The sequence below is a fragment of the Glycine soja genome, chromosome 9 (assembly GCF_004193775.1).
Source record: "Glycine soja cultivar W05 chromosome 9, ASM419377v2, whole genome shotgun sequence".
NCBI classification, from domain to species: domain Eukaryota; kingdom Viridiplantae; phylum Streptophyta; class Magnoliopsida; order Fabales; family Fabaceae; genus Glycine; species Glycine soja.
Window position 1 is genome coordinate 39445717 of NC_041010.1, and position 20928 is coordinate 39466644.

Here is a 20928-nt window from a genome sequence, read left to right on the forward strand (position 1 = left end):
GCATATACTTTACACTGTGGAGGTGAAATGAGGGACGTAGAAACCAAAAAGTAACATTTCAATGACTCTATATTATTCTTATTATTGGGGAATTTTGTTTCTTATGGATACAACAAGGAAACCAAATCAGCAGCCAGTGATGACATTATGGAAAGTAACTGATGTTGAATTTGACTGGACAATGATGCTGAAACTCGTTTCTGTTTCTCTGAGTATATTCCCTCCCCCCAACACTGAATTGTGTCTCTTTATAGGTTCTTCACTCTTCAGCTTTTTCCAATCCACCTGAACTCACATCTTTCCAAATGATTGAAACATATTTTTTCTCGTATAAACAAAATGGTGTAACATTAGTTATAATTAGAATGCTAAAAATTAGTTGAATATATAATAATGTCGTTACATATATTTATTTATTGTTTTTTCTTTGAAATGTTAGAAAATAAAGAAAAGGGAAACTAATTGGTTGACTCCACTATCTTACTTATCCCCGTGCAGTCAAAATCTCACTCAGTTCCTTTGGGCAGAGCAATTCTATTGAGTTCACGCGGGGACAACTGAGCTTCAATTCAATTTCAAGACACATTCCTTCTTTGTTCTTTACGTTTTTGTTTTTACTTTTTTTTTTCTGCATTTACAACTGTGCTCTTCGCAACTCAGCTTTAAGATTTGGCAAACGAAGGTTACATTAGCAAAAATATAACTTAAACAACTTCATGAAATTTGAATTTAGTTTATATAGAAAGTTGGTGTAAGCATTGAATAAGATTTCACTATTTTATCATACATTTTATTCATTAATTAGGATCTCTTGTTATCCGGTAGACCATAACATTTTTTACAAACTTCAATTCTTTACTTCATAAGATTTATCATTGATCTAAAATATATTTGATAAGAAATATATCTAAAAATACATTCTAAGAAATGTTTACATATGTTTCGTAAGAATTAAGAATTTTCATATTTATTTTTAATGGAAAGTTTTTATATATGTAAGTGTTCTTTTTCTACGGTCAAAATCAATTTTAAGTTAAGTTATTATAAAAGTTAACAAATATTTTTTAAGACATCTCTTAAAACTAGTTATTGCTAATATCCTCTAAATTTTAAATGCAGAAACTATAACAAAGTTCTTATAATTAAATCATAGTAACTAATTAAACTTTTTTTAGAGATTAAAAATCTAAATAAAAAAATTGAGTAACCTTTATCAGACAAACTTTTATTTAAATTTATTTAAAATTTTAAATTTTATAAAAGTTTAAAAACTAAAAACTTAATTTATTCAAACTATTAGTATTATTTTAAAAATCAGTGATGGATGGTTAAACTTGTTAGTTGACCGGTCATTAGATTCTCATTAAAAATAATCTTTTTGTTATAACATTTAAAATAATTGTTAGCATTAGTATTAGGATTTTTCCAATGTCTTGAGTCATTCATTAAGAAATTATGAAGTTTTACTTTATTTTAATTTTAATTAATTAAATGTAAAGAGAAAGGAAGAAGAAATTTTTTCACTAGTATGGTATGAAACGAAACGTTTAGATTGGAAGAAGGCATCGTCTTCATCTTCTTCCCTTAGGTTAGGTTTTGCAGAGCTCCCTTCAACGCATTTCTTCGACCCATATTCACTCTTTCAAGCACAACGACACTATCTCATTGAGTGGTATCCTATCTCACGATAATTTGGTTTCTTTATTTTCTGTCTTTGAACTCCCATTGATCGGCGACAATTGAGAGATGGGAAAAGCAAGGGACAGAACCGAAGATTTCAAAGACGCCGTGCGCCACACCGCTCGCTCTTTGGGCTACGATGAGGTTTCTTTTTTTTTTTTTCTCAATTTCTCATTCACTATTTCATGATCCTCATAATCCAAATCGTTAATTTTAGTTTTATTTTTGTTTTTGTGGAAATGCAATGTTTCGGATCAACTAATTACGGTTTTTGGATCAATTTTATTGTAATTGGTTATTGGTTTGAGCTTTGAATTGTTTCGAGTCTTAGTGTGATTATTATTCGTTTGGCAGGCTAAATTGGCGTCCGTAATGGCATCTTTCATTATTCATAAACCGCCGCAAAGGTCCCCGTTTTCCAAAGCCGCATTGAAGACGGTAGACTCAGCTTTCATATTGTTCTTTTTAGTCAGCTACTATGATTATGTTTGTGCTGTGTGTTGTGCATTGCTAATTTTATGTAATGTGACCTTTTTTTCTCTTTGTTTATAGTTGGAGAGTATTGGAGAGCTGGATCAGTTTTTGTTGAAGCATAGAAAGGACTACACGGATCTGCATCGCACGACTGAAAAAGAGAGAGATAGCATTGAGCATGAAGTAAGCCGGGACACTAGTTTTGAAAGAATTGCGGTGTCAATGTCATACTTGACAATTGGAAAATAGTAGTGCTTATTGATATTGCTATTTGATCAGATTGGTTCTCAGCAAAAGTTTAGTGTTTCACATTTCACTTAATTTTATGCTTCACGTTGATGCTTTACAGCTTTCCCACAACTGTGTAGTACATGATAAGGCATGAATTTGTTTACTTAGACAGTCTTGTGATTTGGTCTGTGAAGTCATTTTTCTTTATAGATGTTGTCTAGGGAGAGAAACAACCAATAGAAAGAGAAATTAGCAAGAAACTGATCAAGGAGCGAGTGATAGAAAGAGAGAAGAGATTAAGATATGTATCACTTTAGGTTTTGGGCAAAAAAATGCTTCAAGGAGAGAACTCCTTCTCAAGGATGAAATACTGAATCCAAGGCTTGGTTTTTCTCTCAGATAATTACCCTTCTATACAACATGTCCCCTTATTATTAACTATCACTTCAACAGTCTATCTGGTAGCCAGCCCAGACTAACTAACTTCCCAAACAGCTGTCTAACAGTTTCTCTACTTTGATCCTTCACACATACAACTTCTAGATCCTCTCTTTATTATGCTGGGGGATAACATGTATTTAGATTATGGTCTTTCTTAGGCTGGTATTAATTTATGCTTTCACTTCTATCACCATCATCATTAAATAGCATTGTTTCTCTCACTTTGCTTCCATCCGTAGGGGTTCCCACAAATCAGTCAAAGTTGAACTTTCATAGGCTGTTTGGTTTTGTTTTTGATGTTCACTCCAATGTCACTCAAAAGTCACAACTCACAACAATGTATAAGTTGAACTTATTTTAAGCCTGCCAAGTGATTTGGGCTTCAGCTACTTATATGTCATTTCTATTAGTCTCCTCTCTTTATGGGTCAAGAAGAATTGTTATCCTGTTATTGTATAGCATCCTTGAAAAGTTGTGCAGAGTTTTGCTGATGACTTAATATTATTTTGTAATCACTTTGGTGCAGGTTAGTACTTTTATTAAAACTTGCCAGGAACAAATTGATATTCTTAAGAATAGTATAAATCAAGAGGAGGAAACTTCGAAACATTGGCTTGGCATTGCAACCACAAAATCTAATGCCGACACCATTGCCCACAAACATGGGGTGGTAAGGACTTATGGTGCTTGTTGATTTTTTCAGTTATTAGTTACTTATGTGGGTCAGCAGTTGTATCCTTTTCTAATACTTTAAAAGGAACATATATTTTTTTTTATCTATTTGTCTTTGTCCATGTTGATCATGAAAATATGAATCACATTTTCTGCGGAGTAGTGTTACTTTCAGTTTTTCTCCAAGACATGGGATAACAACAGGACCCCCGCCCCCCCCCCCCCCCGCCCCCCCCCCCCCCCCCCCCAAAAAAAAATAAAATTGAAAAACACTGGCTATGAGACAATCATCTTGATCCCATATGCACAGTCAATGGTTGATAATTTTATTCCATTGAACTCCTGAATACTAATACATTCATGAATTGAGATGGCTATTTGCTTGTTTGTATGCTAATGTTTAGTTGGCTCCGATTTTAGGTTCTAATTTTAAGTGAGAGACTCCATTCAGTTACGGCACAGTTTGATCAGCTCAGAGCTGTACGCTTCCAGGACGCTATTAACAAAGCAATACCACGAAGAAAACTTAACCGTGTAGCCAGGAAAGATTCTGCAGAAACCTCTAAGTCAGGTGACATGGAGCTCAGAGAACCTGAGGAGTTACGCTCTGAGCCTCTAAGAGTCCAACAGCAACTCTTGGACGATGAAACACGTGCCCTTCAGGTGATAAAAATCAATTTCCTTATGAGTTTATGTGGGAGTTATTCTATCATGTGTCATTTGTTTAATTGTAAGCTATTAGATTCTTATAACTAACCATTTGCCATTGTTTCTTTTCATGTAGGTGGAATTGACTAGTCTTCTCGATACAGTTCAAGAAACCGAAACTAAGATGGTGGAGATGTCTGCACTAAATCACCTCATGTCTACACATGTTTTGCATCAAGCTCAGCAAATTGAGCATCTGTATGATCAGGTTAGATAACATATCATATTCTTCACCCTTGTTCTCCTTTTTGATTATTATTTTGTGAACATTTTAAGGTCGCCATCTATCATATCTCTGTTGTAATCTAAATATTATGCAAATCCCACTTGATAACACAGTGATCCTAAAAATAAATAATCTGTATTTTATTCACCTAAAAATCCTAATATCCATACTCTATGTATTAGTAATTCATACTATGAAGGTATATATTTTCACAGGTTTCAACATTGTAGTGCAGTAAGTACTGTGCTAAATGTTTAATCTGCACAAAAATAGTTGCATTTCCAATTTCCAAGAAATATAATAGTTCTTCTGCCGCCTTTTACAGGCTGTTGAAGCTACTAAGAATGTTGAGCTTGGTAACAAAGAACTCTCACAAGCCATTCAGAGGAATAGCAGCAGCAGGACATTTCTTTTACTATTTCTATTTGTGCTTACTTTTTCAATCCTCTTTCTTGATTGGTATAGTTAAATGCTTTTGGTTTTCTGCTATCACAGTGTATCTTATAGACACTCTCTGCCCCTTTTCTCTTTTTTCCCTATTGCTGTCAATATTTGTTTTTACTTTTTACCACTAGGAAGGCATCTTTTTCTAGATTCGATGTTTATTGGAGACAGAATTTTAGTAATCAATTTATGAAGGGAATGACAAAAGAGACCTGCCTACTGTTTGGTAGGAGGGGAGGGAAATCAAAATATCTTATTTGGTTTGTAAGTTTGGAGGAGAAATAAAGGAAATTGAAGGGACTAAAATTTCTTCTTTCATGCTGGAAATGTTAAAAGAATTCCTCACTGAACCTGTTATAACTCATACTAGGCACTGTCATATCTTCTGGAATGAAGTATTTTTAGTGTCAATTAATTAAGAGTATGTTTGGATGGAGAAATTTAAAATTATGAGAAATTTAAAATTCTAAGAATTTCAAATACTTCAATTGAAATTCTTTTATTTTTAAAATTTTATGTTTGGATAAAAAAAATTAAAATTATGAGGATGAAAAAAATGTGTTAGTTATACGTGATCCTTTATGTTCACACTCTATCGATATTTTAGGAGTTCAGACAATGTTTCTTGAAGAAGACTGTAAGAAGAGAATTTCAATTTTTCACCTTTTAAAAGAAAATTGAAATTCCAGATTTTTAGTTATTTAAAATTCTGTTTTAAAATTCTAAAATTTTAAATTCTTCATAAAAAGCATCCAAACAATGAATTCTAAATTACAGAAATTCAAATTCTCTAATAAATTATTTTTCTCAGTTAAACTTTTCTATCTAAACACATTCTAAGAGATTGAAGTTTCATCATCAATGATTAAAGATTTCAAGTTTTGGTACTTAAAGAAAGAAGACGATGACTTCAATTCCTTTTGAAAAATATTGAAAAGTAAAAGTATAATAATGATTATCGTATAAACAAAATACTGGTAATTTATAAATTAAAGGATTTTTTTTCCAATCAATAAATATGAAAATGTTTTTAATCCAAGTCGGAGTATTTATCATCAGTCCTTATTGCTTATGGTGGCTAATAGGGTGCAAAAGATTTCAAGCGAGTATAGTACACAATCTGATGAGTGGAAGAAGGGATTTTTTTTTTAGAGAGAGAAGGGCTAGATAATCTATTTACATAAACTTTTGGAAGATTACCTATTAAAATATTTGCATATGTGGTGTAGAATGTGTAAGGGTCTATTCTTAGACTTATGTACATATGTATTGGTGTACTCCAACCATTGTTTATTTTTATTTGTTTAACTGTTTTATTTATACTTTTTAAAATACCCTTAATTAAAAAGTAATTTCAATTTTATAGTTTCAATTTAAAGGTTATATATTGTGAATGTAAAAAGTTTTACATGATTAACTAATTAAAAATCATTGTAAAATTTAACTAACATTCATTTTTATAATTAAAATAACAATGTAAAGTTTTTTCACAAGCCTAAATTATTTATTCTTATAGTTTACTCTCACTCTTATAAGAAATGTGGAGTTGGCTATAAATACTCCCTCAAAGTTGAGGTCAGCCACTAATTTTATTCCAAAGTTGAATCACTTGTAATTTGTTTAGGTAAAATGTGATTACCTCATTTGATCTATTCGTTAAATTTATCTAGACCTCTTTAATATAAACATATTTAATAAATTATTATTCAATAGTCACAAGAGCATAAACTTTACAAAAAACAAACTAGTATTAATTAAAGAAACTACACATTCTTTAAGGAACAATTAATCAAAAGAAAAGAAATATTAACTTAATTTAATATAAAAAATAAAAACCCTCTTAAAATTACCAAGACAAGTGACTGGGTATTATGTAAGAAAGGAGAGTTCAAGAGATTATTCTAATTTAAAAAATGAAAAATTAAATGTTTTACAAAAATAGACTACTGGCACATTTCATGACAAAAACCATCCTCTTAGACCTTATGTGCTTAAAAGTCTACGATTTTCATTTGTTCAAATAAAAAACATGTTACTATCGCAACCACATTTTCAAGTAACATTCAGATAGCTACACTAGAATTTTGTATATATAAAGACGAAAAATAGTATTAGCATTTCTTTATGTGGAAACAAAGATGTACAATTAAAAAATGGGGACAGTTGATATTCTTGAATGCCCAAGATTGGGCCCAAAACTAAAACGACAATGTTATGTCCAAGAAGTCAGAACCACAAAAATGTAATTTTCCTTGTTTCACTTTGTATTTTCCCATATCATTTCCACGATTACAATTTCTCCACCTCAATTCCTACCATTTTTAATAAGGTTCATTTTCTACTACACAAATATCTCTAGCTCATGGTTCATCAGAGAACACCAACAACCTGAAAATGGACCACCGAAATGTCATTATATAGATGTTCCTTTAAAACAGAAAAACCATTGCAAGAATTGCTACAAAGCCTTAGATGCTTTAAAAAATAATAATAATAATAAATAATAATAATAATAATAACTTGTAAGTTTCCTGTTCTTTAGATGGGTATTTTTAAATTTAAATAAAACGTTTAAATAAAATTAAATTAAAGAGAGCAAGAAATGTTTTTATTATTAATTATTAATAATTAATATTCTATTATATAATATATGAATAAATTAAAGAGTCCCATCTCAATAAGCTCAGATCGGATCAGATTTTACTAGTCTATCACAATATTGACTGTGCACAAACACCAACTTCTTCGCATAACTATTTGTTTCAGAAATTAACATGGTTGTCTCACCAGTCCTCTCAACCAATATAACATAGACAAAATGAAAACAGAAGTATAAAAATAGTTAATTGCTTCCTTACATTTATAGGACAAAATTTGGGGTATCTGAACTCAACTCCCTGTAGTGGGTCTTCGTTTCACCACCAAATCATCAGCTGAGTAGTAATCAGCTATGAGCCGGTACATATACGATGGGTTATGCCCTCCTCTAAGAAGAAGTAATTTCCAAACAAACGAGTGCAGAAAAAGAATCCAATTAGTAAACACATTTTCCATAGTCAATCATAAAGGAAAGCAAGTTTTTCCAATCAATTTCAGTTCAACTTACGTGTCAGTAATGAAGAGACTAACAAGTTTTGGTGGCACGTAATCAAATGTTGGATTAACGACATGAAGAGAACCGGCACCACTTGCAGAATCCATGCAATCTGAGAATTCCCCAAAGTCAAGTAGCTCGGATGGGGATCTCAGCTCATTCAGTAGGACTTCAGGATTGTGTGGATACAGAGGGCACAACTGTCAACAAAATATAGCAAATTTCAACAAAAGCCGAACAGTTGGTTTTTTTCGTAAGCAAAATTTATTAACAGTCTGTACTAAAGCACAAGAAGTGCCCAGAACAGACTAAGGAAATTACAAAGAAAGGCCTAAGCCAAATAAGTCAAACACGATTTGTTAATACAATCAAACCCCCCTGCATATTAACTAATGCTAAATTGCTAATGCTCCAGTAACGAAACTTGAAATTTCCCCATCACACCCAACAGGCCAGTAACTAAAGCCAAAATGTTGGTGAAAGAGATGATGAAGGAGATCACAAATTAATTCTAAATGGCATCAAAGTTTCCTTAAAAGCAATTAATGGAAAGCCTGGAGGTATTTTGTATTATTAGTAATTAGTAATATTATCACAATCTGGAGTCTGGACACATCTTAATTAAGTCAATACCTAAGAAGCAGCTATTTCATTATCATCACAAAATGTTGTTAAATTCAGAATTTCAAATCTCTACAAATTCCATCATTACGTCAAGAGTAACCAATTTAAACAGTTTGAGATATCTAGACTTTAAACATACATTACATTCATTAGAAATAGATAACTGTGCAGACGACAAGAGTACAATTAAGCAGCTTTCAAAAATATATTGACACTCAGAGTTCAAACTCTGATAATACCAACTCTTAAAACACAAAATGAAATCAGGTTTCTCTAAAACTAGTAGAAATGGAATAATTAGCGTCTATATGGATATATATTAAGAATTCTACGCTTCACTATCACCTCATCATGATAATAAAAAATTTAGTACCATTATTTTAAACTAATGGCTAAAAATTTTACACACTTTTAATTTAGATCTATATTTCAAAGATTTTGTATGTTATATACATTCAAAAGTCATTCAAACCATTTGTCTCTTCTTCCTCATTGGCCTTTTAATGCCATAATAAATTCTCTAAATACCCTAAAGAAGGACTAACATGTAATGAAACCTTTTGGGTTGACCATTCATAGTTGGTTAACTATTCTATATTATCCCTCCATTTCTAGTTAAAGAAGAGAAAGGAAGAAGAAAAGGGGCAAAAGTTAATACTTTTGTCTAATATTAGGTTTGAACTATCAAATATTGTTTGGTGATACATTTTGAAAATTCAGTAAAACAAATTAAAAACACCACATTAATTATGTATTATTTTGATTTTGATATTTCAATTTAAAAATATACAAACTGTAATGTATTATCCAAATCAATTAACAACTAATTCTCAACTCCAAATGCACAAAAAACAGTTCATAATTTGTCTCCCATGAATTTGGCAATAAACTATCATCCTATTTCCAGATTTTAACAAAAGGAAGGAAGTTATGGGGAGACACCAAAAGTCATAAAAGCATTCTTGTTTCCTAGAACATGGCATGTGAGGCACAAAGATATTACATGTTAACAACTCACCTTGTGACTCCCAGCAAGTACAACAAATGGAACGGCATGCCTTTGAGCTGCAAGTGCAACCATATTTAACCCCACTGGTGCAATAACTCCACCATTAGCCATGACAGCATGAGCTCCAACTATAACCTATATAATGGTAAGTTTAAGTCAACTTAAATACAGCATAAAAAAAATCAACTTAAATATAGCATGAGTCTTGATTCTGAAAATTATGCCACGATTTTCACATACCATGTTCACTCGAGAAATCATTGCAAAAACAGCCGAATCAGTAATTACTGTGGTCTGTAAGCCTCTAGCGGCTAATTCCTTTGCAAGGAGATGCCCCTGATATCTGATTGCACACCCAGTAAATATTAAATTGTCTTATGAAGAATATAAACAAGTTCATTGCAAATAAATGCAAATGTTACATAGCCACTACAACCAACCTAGGGGCACCTTCAGCAACAAAGACCTTAAATGATCTCTGTTTTTCCTTAGCAGCATAAAGAAATTCCAACACTGTTTTTGAGCTGCCTAACGTTAATATTACCTCGCTGAAAATCGTGCAAACAGAAGTGTTAGATAATAAGAAAAAGAATAAAACATTTTCTTCTATCTAAAAAAGAAACTAAAGAAAAAGGGAAAAAATCATCATAATACTTGATCACAAAAATCAACAGAAGAGCATTCTCCTTGGTTATTAATATACTAGGGATACAAGAAAAAATATAAGGAAAATATATGGAACCTTAAATTTAGTCATGTAGATTAGGCAATCTTCTGCAACACAAAACAACCTTAAATTTGAGAAACATCAACATGAAAAATAACTTACTTTCCCAATATACAAGAAAACAAGCCACATCAGAGTTACTTTCAAAAAGATAAATATTGTAGACTCCATACTCCATTGTTTGATGTTGTAAATTAAATGGCATTTATCAAATAGACACATGATATTCTAAGGTAATGTTATGTATTTCAAAATTGTTCTTTGACTAATAATGTCAGCCAATTGTAGCTACCCCAAATACAATTACTATATATTCATAAAATAAGGTACTATTATCTGTTTTGCATCTGAGACCAGTAATGCTATCATACTGTACATTAAGGTAATCCATACTCCACAGGAAGCTAAAAAACAATGAGGGTAAGACAAGACAGCCTCCAAGCGAAGCTTTAACAAAAGTGTGGCTTGATAAACTCAACCATATAAGTAGCTACATAAAAAATCTAGTTGGAATCTTCCAATTCTGTTATACTTTGCCATTTCAGTCCAATCTTCTTCCATTAACAAAATAATAAAAAGTGCTAAAAAAGAATGTATTGGGCACTTAACATATGCATTGCCTCTTATACAATTGCTATAAATAACAATAACAGTTTATAATGTACTGTTCACTATTAAGACCTGGTAAAGAATACTCAACTCAGGAAGCAAAAGCTTTCAAGTTTCAATAAGCCATTAAGAGGATAATTCCTGGGTGTTGGAACCCTTTGTAAAATACCCATTTATGACCAGAATAAATCTTAGTATCGATGCCAAATAAAATAGAATGATTTCTGACACATTTTAGGCTCAAAATAAATAATCTATAAATATGTAAAAATTTCCATGCAAGCTTTTCAAAGTCACAGAACAATCTGGCTTTTGAAAAGCATGTATAAGTGTTTTAAAACAAGCACTTTCAAGTAGCTAGAGATAAACAATTTATCTTTATAGTAGTTTCATGGGAAACGAACTTGTGATGAATGTGCTCCACTGCCTGCTCGGCTATTTGTTCATAGCAAGTAGATATGTCTTGAATAAGTTCATTGACTGCTTCGATGACATCATGCTTCAATTTCCTCCCTCTTGAACCTTTTTCCACAGCTGTAACAAAGGAAAACAAAACTCATAACACAAAAATACATGCAATTGAACAGCAAAACAACAGCAAGAACAAATATTTCATCAAATGCCACCTAAGAAGGAAACAACATTATTAACTATTCACAGGGATCAACAAATAAACATCCTGTAATGTCAATGAAGCATTAAAATATCTTTAAAAAATGTGAAAAAAATAATACTTGTAGCACAACAAAAGTTTATCAAAACTAAATGAAATCAGGTGTCTTACATGAACTTTGCATGTAAAAGAATGAAATAAAAAATGACTTCTGTATGGCATTTTGGCATGAATTTCTGAGTATCCAGAAATGCGAAGGCCTTTTTCTATTAAGCAAAAATAATATATCATGGAAAATATTATAAAAGTTCTAAAATTCTCAATAGCCTAGCACAATCCTCACATCTACTTCTCCCATCAGATTCACCCCCTGAGGAAGATGTGTGGGGAGGGGCAGCTGAATCAGATGTATCCTCTAGAAGAGTTTGCAATGACGGTGGACGCAATGTGCTTCTAGCAGCAGCTGCAACAGCAGCAGCAGATAAAACAGGATTTTCATCTCGCTCTGCATCATCTTCATCATCACTTGCAGCTGATACCCCCAAACCATCCATAGCAGCTGTTGCAAGGGAAAGATCCTCTTCCCTTATAATGTGCAAAACACGCCTCACGATATTTCCGACAGCTAGCTCTGCAACCACATACATTACATGTCATGAATCATGATAGGCAAACAATAAATAAATCTCCATAATTCCCAAATCATAATAAACTTGTGCGTGTGACTCTAGAACATCCTTCAACAAAAGAACTACTAATCTAGGAAATCAGTCTGCAAATAAACCCAAAAATACATACTTCAACTGTTATAAATCATTGAACACAATAAATACAAAATGCATTCTGAGAATTAGAATTTGGACCTAACTCAACCCCAAAAGCTAGTTCATGGAGTGAGATTTACCACCCACTTATATACACTACTTTTGCCATATAACTAGTCAATGGGGGATCTCCCCTCACACTGGGGGACTAGACACTCAAGCGTGAAGTTTGCAAGACTGAACAACCACAAAAGGTCCAATAATGGCCATATAGGCCTAACAACAACTAAAATAGGTTCTAATACCTTCTTAGAATTCTGATTTGAGCCTAATTCAACTCCCAAAAGCTAGCTTATAGATTAAGATTTGCCCCCTCACTTATCTAATATCTATTCTATTTTGACCATATCATTAGTCAATGATGGATCTCTAACATGCATATTTATAGTCATAAACAAATTATAAAAAAATTTATAAAAAAAACATTAATCTTAACATACCAACAGGATTAGCAGCAATAAGCTGCTCCCCCACAGCCCTCACTGCATTAATCAGAGCTGTGGCTTGGTTTGTGTGTGGCACTCGCTGCTGTGAAATCACAGACCGGAGCAACTCTGCTGTGAGCTTCGCTGTGGCCTGAGAACCTTCAATTTTACTAGCATCACTCAGCAAAACAAATAAATAAGAAATCACAAATATAAACAAATAATAAATCAAACACACACGCACACGCGCGTAAAGAGAAAAATAACAAAAATAAAATCCTAAACCTCGAAATACGCCATTCATTGAACTCAAACAGCATCAAAGGAGGAAATAATTACCGTTTCTTAAGCTGATTCAGAAAATCGTTAACAAGGGTCTGAACATCCGGCATTTTAGCCAAACGCAACCTGAAAATAATAACAACAATAATTTTTTTTTTCAATAAGAACAACAATAATAATAATTAAAAAAAAAAAAACAGAATAGGATTTTACTGAATGAAAATACAAATAAAAGAGTAAGCTAAAGTAGTATTACAGTGTCAAGGGTTTTTAATTGGAGCTCGAATAAGAGTGTCTGCGAGAAAATTTTTGAGAATGAAAGAGAAAGGGGTACTATATTAATTCGCAAATGTGTCCCCAAAACCCATATTTTCTGCGGTCGGGAATTTATCGAATTCACGCAGTGAGATAATATTAACCGTTGGATGAAGATTGACGAATCATTTTTTGCCTCGTAATCCAGACTTAAAATATGCATCCGAAATTTCATCCGCTGATCTTGATCTAACGGCTCTAGTTCATGACTGCGTGAATGCTTAAATGCACTGAATCCGGTAGCGTGTCAGGCTTTTATCAGTTCACTTTCGTGGAATCCGATTGCCCATATTCGGATCCGGATACCCACCAGCCCACAAATTTTGTCTTTTTTTTTCTCTTCTGAATTTCTAACGTAGTATCTGAATTTTATTTTAGGAAGCAATTTTTAATAAATAATAAATAAAGCTAAAGGATCACCTAAATAAATAATTAAGGAAGTATTGAATTAAGATTTCAAGAGACTTTAAAAATATTTTTTTAAAAAAAAATCTTTAACATATTCAATTAAGATTTTTAAATAATAAAAATAAGTTTTGTGAATCAAGACTATTATAACTTTTTAAGAAATCTATTAAAATTTATTAGTATTTAATTAAGATTTTTTACAACTTAAAATAAATTTTATAATATTTAAAAATATATAAATTTTGGTGGATTTTTTTTTACGATAGATTTTAATGGGTTTTATGAGATTTTTTTAATAGAAAATACACATAAAACAATCTTACTCAAACGGTCGAATTTTCATAACTTTTTTTATTTTCCTTCTAATTGACATATTTTATTTTCATCACACATAATCTCTTGTGTCTTTGTTGAAAACGATAAACATTCATATTTTTTTACTCTTTCGACCAATGATCAACATATCTTAGGACACATGATATGAGAGATCTTTTCGATTTTTTGAATTTGGAGCATCTTAATTAAATGTTTATACATATAAATGAATGTGAGTATATATCAACATCAGAAATATATAATTTAAATGAATGTAAGAAGTTGACTCATGTATAAGTAGATAAATATACAAATGGAATTTAAAACAATTGTCGAGCATGTTTTTTGTTTGGTGAGATCGTTATTTTGGAAATGGTTACAAGTATTCATGTGACTGGTAGACATTGTTGTATATAATTTTTATGCAATTAACATGTTTTATGATTAGAGGACAATAAGTCTATTATGCTTCTAAATATGTTAGAAAAAATTGATTTGTTATGTACCAGTTATTGGATTTCTTATATAAAATGAGTTTTATTAAAAGTAATGGGTACGCAAAATTCACAAATCTTTATTGATAATTTTGAATATTTTTTCAAATTTATAGAATCATTTAAAATCTTAAAAATTCATAATATCTTTGCAAATCTTATGAATTCATATTTTATAAATTAATTAAAATTTAAACTACAAAATCTTAATTATAAAAGTATTTTAAAAAATCTTAAAAGTCATTACATTCTTATAAAGTCTTTTAAAATTCATATGTTTTTTTTATACCAAAATAGTGCTTTAAAATTACAATCCAATACACCCCTAATTTTCTTTAATTAATTATATTTTTATTCCTCGCCTAGTTCTTTAACAAAGTTTGGACCAATTATAGTCTCTCATTAATTTTCTATATGCACTTTTAGTTTCCACTGTTAACTTGGATTATTATGTAATATTGTAACATTCACATGCATTATTAGTTTGACATAAAGCCATGTGACAAAATAGTATTTTTAAAATTTTTTATACTGGTTTTTTTTATGATTTTAAACTCGCCCAAAAATAAATTATGAAAATAGTCCATATATTGTCACGATTTACTTTTTAGTCCCTGAAAAGACTTTGACGGATCTTAGTAACTCAAAGTTTTTGTTTGTGATTTTAATTCCTCTCGATAAGTTGAGTTATTTAACTTAATATATATTATTATTATTATTATTATTTTATACTTATAATTCAGTCAAATAAGGTTTTTTTTCTCAATTTTTTTTTAATTGGTCAATAATCAACTTAAGCTATTAGTATACGATCTAAAGAATAGACCAAGCCTGCCAAGTGCCAAGAGTTCGCCAACTTGAACCCACTCGGTAAAATTTAAGCTTAGCCTCTAAATTTTGAACCTAAATCAAATATGGGTTTTTCTAAATATGAAACTGAAAGAGTTTTTCATATTAAGAATAATCACATTATTTATCTTCTTATTCTTTTTCTCAATGTAATAATAAAATAACATAATTATCTAAATTTATTTATTACACTAAAATATTTATGATGATAAAATTAATAAAATCATCTTGAAAGAAACAGGATGATGGAATTAATCAGATTTCTCAAGCAGTCTTAAGAGTTGAAATCAATTTAAATTAATTTTTTTATAATTGGAGAACAAAATAGCAAAAATACAAAAAGAAAAAAGATTGCATGTAAAAGACGGTTAAACAGGTTAAGATATTAGTCTTTTGATAAAGAGATCCCAAATATTTTTTTTAATTGGATCTGTTTGCCAAACTGTCATTACTAAAAATAAAATAATCATAAGGTCCTAATTAGTTCATGAATCCAATATTGTTTACGATTTTTTTCACCGAAAAAAAAATATTTCCACATATACAAATTCTAAACCAAATATTCTCAACAAAGTTATTTGATCAGTATTTTGACCTCTATAGACTCACTCAACCCAAATACTCTTTCATAAGTTTCTTCAGATATATTTTACATTACAAGAACTTTACTATAACTCACATAATTGACTCAAATAGTTAATTTTCGGGAACAACAATAAACAATTAGAAGAAAGTATCTAATTAAAAAATTAAAAAGTAAATATAAATTCAAAGACTAAATTAAAAAAATAGTTTAAGAACCTCACACTAAGAGTGCTGCAATTTATTTCTTATATTTCTTTGGCAAGGTAAAGGGCATACGGGTTCACTGGGTAGTATACTAGTATGAAAGTTATGTATTACAAATGTTGTCATTTGGGTATGGGGTTGTGTACTTAAATCGAGAATCATTTAAATATGTTGAAAAGATGCCAAGGCAAGTGAGGAGTCAAGGCTAAGAAAACCAAGCAAGCATGGAGAGGAGTATTACTCATATGATGAAAAAGAAAGGTTTTTTTTTTTTTTTAAAAAAAAAGTCAACATTAAACACTATCTATGTCCCTGAAATTGAGATTTTTTGTGTTACTAAGTGTGACATTGTCTGAATGAGATCATCAACCAAAGCGGAGACAGTGTCAGATGAGTGTGTTGTGTTCCTATGGAATTCAATTCAATTAATTTATAATTATTTACGTAATTATTATTTTTTGGAAGCCAATTATTTACGTGTTTGAGTTACTAGTTAGCTTGTTTGGTTCTGGGTTATTAGGTTTTTCACGTGCCAAAGGAATGGGAAAAATTGAAGCTGATACAAACTCCTACGTCAGATGCAAAATTGACATGATTTTGAAAGAAATGTGACGTATATTCAAATACGCATAAAATTAAAATAAAGGTGTGTGGGTAATTAAGTTTATATAACTAGTTAATGATTAAAAAAACTAATTAATATTTTTTATTTTTGTTTTCAATTTTTAATGAAATTCTTTATTTTTCTCTCATTTATTTTATTATTTATGTTAATAAAAATTATTTTAAGTTTAATTATATTTTTTGTCTGTTTTAAATTGTACTATGTGTGATTCTGATTCATGAATTTTTTGTCAAATAAATTAGTTTTTCTATCTCTAAAATTAAGCTATTTTGATCTTTCTTCATTTTTTTATGTAAAACTCTCAAATTTTTTATTTAAAATATTTATAAATTTTTACCCTCCCAATCGTAAAGATCGCATCATAACTATCAGACTTACAAATTCTTCAATTCATGTTATTCATTAATAGAGATCGAGAACATTAATTTTTTTTTTAAAAAACGCAAAATGAATTTTATTAAAACACAAGTACTCCGTAGTCTAGACTCTAGAGTCAAGGATATAATTTTTTAAAATTTATTTATTAAAATAAATATTTATTTTAATAAAATAAGTAACTTTTTTTATTGTGTAAATTATTTCTGCTTAAAAATAAATAATGAACGAATTGATTATATTATTGGTTAAAAAAGTATTGAACGAATTGATTAAAATATCATTTTGGTTCATTATATTTTTATATTTTTCTATTTTATGATTGTTCATTTTTTGTGATATTGTCAGAAACATTGAATAGGTATTAAATTATTCATGATGATTAAAATTTGTCAGAAATTATTATACTCCATATCCAATATAATTTCTGGTCTTTATTTTTATTTTAATCCTTGGATAAAAGTGTATTTATAAATAATTTATACTATTTTTCAATATTGTAAAGTTGCTAAAATATTTTTATATCAAGATTAAAGCAAGCAAAAAAATAAAGTGTGACAAGTATGAATAAAATGTAGAATTTTTTTATAAGAATTCGTATATATAAGAGAAGAATATTATGTACCAAAAAAAGAGAAAAATATTATGAAGATAAAATTAAAATCCAACATTATTATAAATTTATCAACTATCGATTTGTAAACATTCTTTTATGTACAAATCAAAATATAAAATTATAAAAGTAATATCAAAATGTACGAATCAATTTTTTAATTTAGTCTTACTTTTATGATGCCGTAGCCCGTATAGGTAATAAGGGTGGAAAGATAGGTGTATTTTAATATTTTTAAAAATATCAAAACACACTCATATAAATTGTTTTTGATTGTTCAGAAAAACTATATATACCTATAATCAAACTTAGAAAATATAACATTAACATCCTTAAATAAACCTCAATAATTTCCAGTAATGTCTAAAGTACTGTGTGACTAATTAAAAGCAGCCAGACAAGTGCATTTACGAGGATTTACCACTATTTTTTTTTTCTCCCTTGTTGGTGGTTGCATTGCATGCATATATGGCTCTGTTTTCTTGGACCAGTCCTAGTGGTGGAAAATTGTTTCAGACATCTTTTGGTCAAATCAATCTTTTTCAGGGGCGATGTATTTGAATTTTGAAGTCCACTGTCTCGTGGATCATGTGTTTCTTCTTCCTGTTAGGTTTCTTGGTGGAATTTTGTAACCAACCATCAATTAGATTTTCTTTTTTTCTTATTAAAAAAATGCCTTGTTTTTCTTTTCCACATCTATAAACAAAACAATAAAACTTTTCACAGCTATTGAGTTATCCCTTGATACTGGACAATCGGTTTTTAATTTAGAGCTTTTTAAAAACATTAATGCACGGATAATTACTTTTCCGTTAATTGCTTTTTTGATAATTTTTAATGATAAAAAATACTAATTTTTTAATGCACTCCATTATTGGAGAATTGTCAAATTAAGGGTATTAGTCTAACTTCTTTGAAACTCAAATTTTGATAAAATTACATGAGCTAAATTGAATAAAAAATCGATAGAGAAATCTGAAGTCGTATTCTCTAACATTTTTTTCTTTCAAGTACACTATTTATGAGTTTAATGATTATGCAAGGGTTAAATAATTTTATATTATTATTGATATAGCTTTAAAGTATTGTTATAAAAGTTAATAAATTTATTATGAATAATAAATTATAATTAAATTATGATTTAAAATTAATTTATATTATTAATGTATAATTTATTTGATCTATTATTAGCCTAATTATGTTTCTAGTTATGGAAGTAGGAGAACTGAGACAACACTAGTACTATGTATGCGGAGGTCATCAGCGTCATATATTAAAATGTGACAGAATGTTGAACGGGTCCACTTAGGAATCATTCATCATTCATTGAAGAAGCTACCCTATCTTTTCAATCCACCACTTGATTCACGCGCCGTTCACCTTCCTTCTTTTCCTCCATAATTTCATATGAGTTGGTATCAAAGTAAAACAAGTTTACGGATAAAAAAAAAGTAAATTTAAATTATATGATAATGTATAAATGATATAAATTTAATGTCAAGACTTAAAAAGTCATGTAAATTTTTAGAACTCACATTTTCTTTAAAAAAATTTAAGAACTCACATAACCTGTGCATTTTAATTTTGAGTATTTGTAGTAAGATCTACTCATTTAAACATCCCTTTGCATATATGCTCAAAAGAGGAATAAAGTGGGTGAGTTATCTCGTTTTAGTTTATCAGGTTTTGCACAAATGGTTGTGCATTCTGATCGATCTGTGACGGGAAAGTGGGTATTTATAGTAATTGTTTGAAGGGATCAATATTGGAGGGTCAGAAGGAGCAAAACAAGTGATGTTTTGCGGGGGCCAAAACATTTTTTTTTAAAGTGATATCTTGAAATGAAAAGGTTATGAAAGTAACGAGGATAAATGAAATAATTAAAAGTATAAAACATTATAGAGTATTAGCCAAAATAAAAAATAAGTGTATGTATGTTAATAAATCACTTCTGTTTATATAAAAATAAAAAAATCAATACCTACTTTTTAAAGTATTTAATAAATAATTCTTTTGAAATAGAGATTTCCAAACAATTTAATTTGACACTCTTTTATTACAAATCACAAAAATGATCATTATCACTTTTAATAAAATATTTTCTATAATATATTTATAATATGTTTTGAAAATTAATTTTAAAATAAAAAAATTATATTGAAATATGATAATTATAGCTATTAACTAATTTTTGAAAAGTCACATTTAAAATATGAAAGAATGGACACTATTAAATTAAAAGAATATTTAATTACTCATTTAATTCATATAATTTCTAGTTCCAATAATTAATAAATAAATTTTTTAGTTCCTTGAAATTTATATTTTAATTTTCAAAGGTATCTGAAGTTAAATTTTTTTAATTCCATAAGTTAAAAAATTTTAATGATAGTACCTTATAAACATTAAAATATAAATTTCAGGAATTAAAAAACTTATTTATTAAATTTTAAGAACTAAAATATTTATTTATCAACTATAAAAAATAAAATTATAAAAATTAAATAAGTAATTAAGCTTTAAAAGAATGAGTAATTTACAAGAGAAAGGTGCACATAGTAAACATCTTAAAAGAATGAGTAGTTTGGAAGAGATTGAGTGCGATTGGGACTTGGGAGTATGGGTCAGGCATTGTCTTCCACATGGAGAAGAATAGCATATTTCTAAAGACGCAATAGCCATGACGTCACCTTACCAACCTCTTTGACATCATCACTTTACTTTTTTCTATTCTAAAATCATCTTCCAACCAATCTCCAATTCCCTCTTTACCCTCACAATCCTACAAATAACATTAATTTATTCAAGTTAAATATTACAAGTTTTTTTCATTTTTGTTTTCGCATGTTGTGTGGTTGACATTCTTTTATGTCACTTTTTTTTCTTATCTAGCTTTCTGAAAAAGGAACAGTAAGATATTGTTTAGTAAAATGAAAATAAAGTGCTGAGAATTAAAATCATTTAAAATTATAGATCTTATTTTATTTTACTGTTATTTTTTTTTCTTTTCCTCTACAAACAAACAAATCCTTATATAAAACAAGTACGGTCATGACACAATC

The 20928-nt window shown here is 29.5% G+C and overlaps 2 protein-coding genes across 2 annotated transcripts; one reads left to right on the forward strand and one right to left on the reverse strand.

The window, feature by feature from the left end:
- Nucleotides 1–1514: 1514 nt before the first annotated feature.
- On the forward strand, nucleotides 1515–5194 carry LOC114425623 (syntaxin-81-like). Its single transcript, XM_028392559.1, has 7 exons — nucleotides 1515–1824; nucleotides 2035–2118; nucleotides 2233–2337; nucleotides 3353–3496; nucleotides 3919–4161; nucleotides 4283–4414; nucleotides 4758–5194. Exons 1-7 carry the CDS (start codon nucleotides 1747–1749, stop codon nucleotides 4899–4901), a joined length of 930 nt encoding a protein of 309 aa, XP_028248360.1. The 5' UTR covers nucleotides 1515–1746; the 3' UTR covers nucleotides 4902–5194.
- Nucleotides 5195–6967: 1773 nt separating this feature from the next.
- On the reverse strand, nucleotides 6968–13475 carry LOC114368829 (translation initiation factor eIF-2B subunit beta-like). Its single transcript, XM_028326092.1, has 11 exons — nucleotides 13340–13475; nucleotides 13141–13209; nucleotides 12817–12971; nucleotides 11896–12183; nucleotides 11344–11473; nucleotides 10044–10151; nucleotides 9844–9946; nucleotides 9613–9738; nucleotides 7983–8170; nucleotides 7735–7862; nucleotides 6968–7264 (listed from the first exon to the last, which is right to left on the reverse strand). Exons 2-10 carry the CDS (start codon nucleotides 13191–13193, stop codon nucleotides 7766–7768), a joined length of 1248 nt encoding a protein of 415 aa, XP_028181893.1. The 5' UTR covers nucleotides 13194–13209; nucleotides 13340–13475; the 3' UTR covers nucleotides 6968–7264; nucleotides 7735–7765.
- Between the last annotated feature and the right edge of the window lie 7453 nt (nucleotides 13476–20928).

Coding starts and splice junctions, on each gene's coding strand:
- LOC114425623 (XM_028392559.1), top strand. CDS start 1,747: ATGGGAAAAGCAAGGGACAGAACCGAAGATTTCAAAGACGCCGTGCGC. Junction 2,338..3,352: donor GAGATAGCATTGAGCATGAA/GTAAGCCGGGAC, acceptor ACTTTGGTGCAG/GTTAGTACTTTTATTAAAAC. Junction 4,162..4,282: donor ATGAAACACGTGCCCTTCAG/GTGATAAAAATC, acceptor CTTTTCATGTAG/GTGGAATTGACTAGTCTTCT.
- LOC114368829 (XM_028326092.1), bottom strand. CDS start 13,193: ATGCCGGATGTTCAGACCCTTGTTAACGATTTTCTGAATCAGCTTAAG. Junction 12,184..12,816: donor TATTGCTGCTAATCCTGTTG/GTATGTTAAGAT, acceptor ATGTGGTTGCAG/AGCTAGCTGTCGGAAATATC. Junction 8,171..9,612: donor TACTTGCTGGGAGTCACAAG/GTGAGTTGTTAA, acceptor TTTTGTTGACAG/TTGTGCCCTCTGTATCCACA.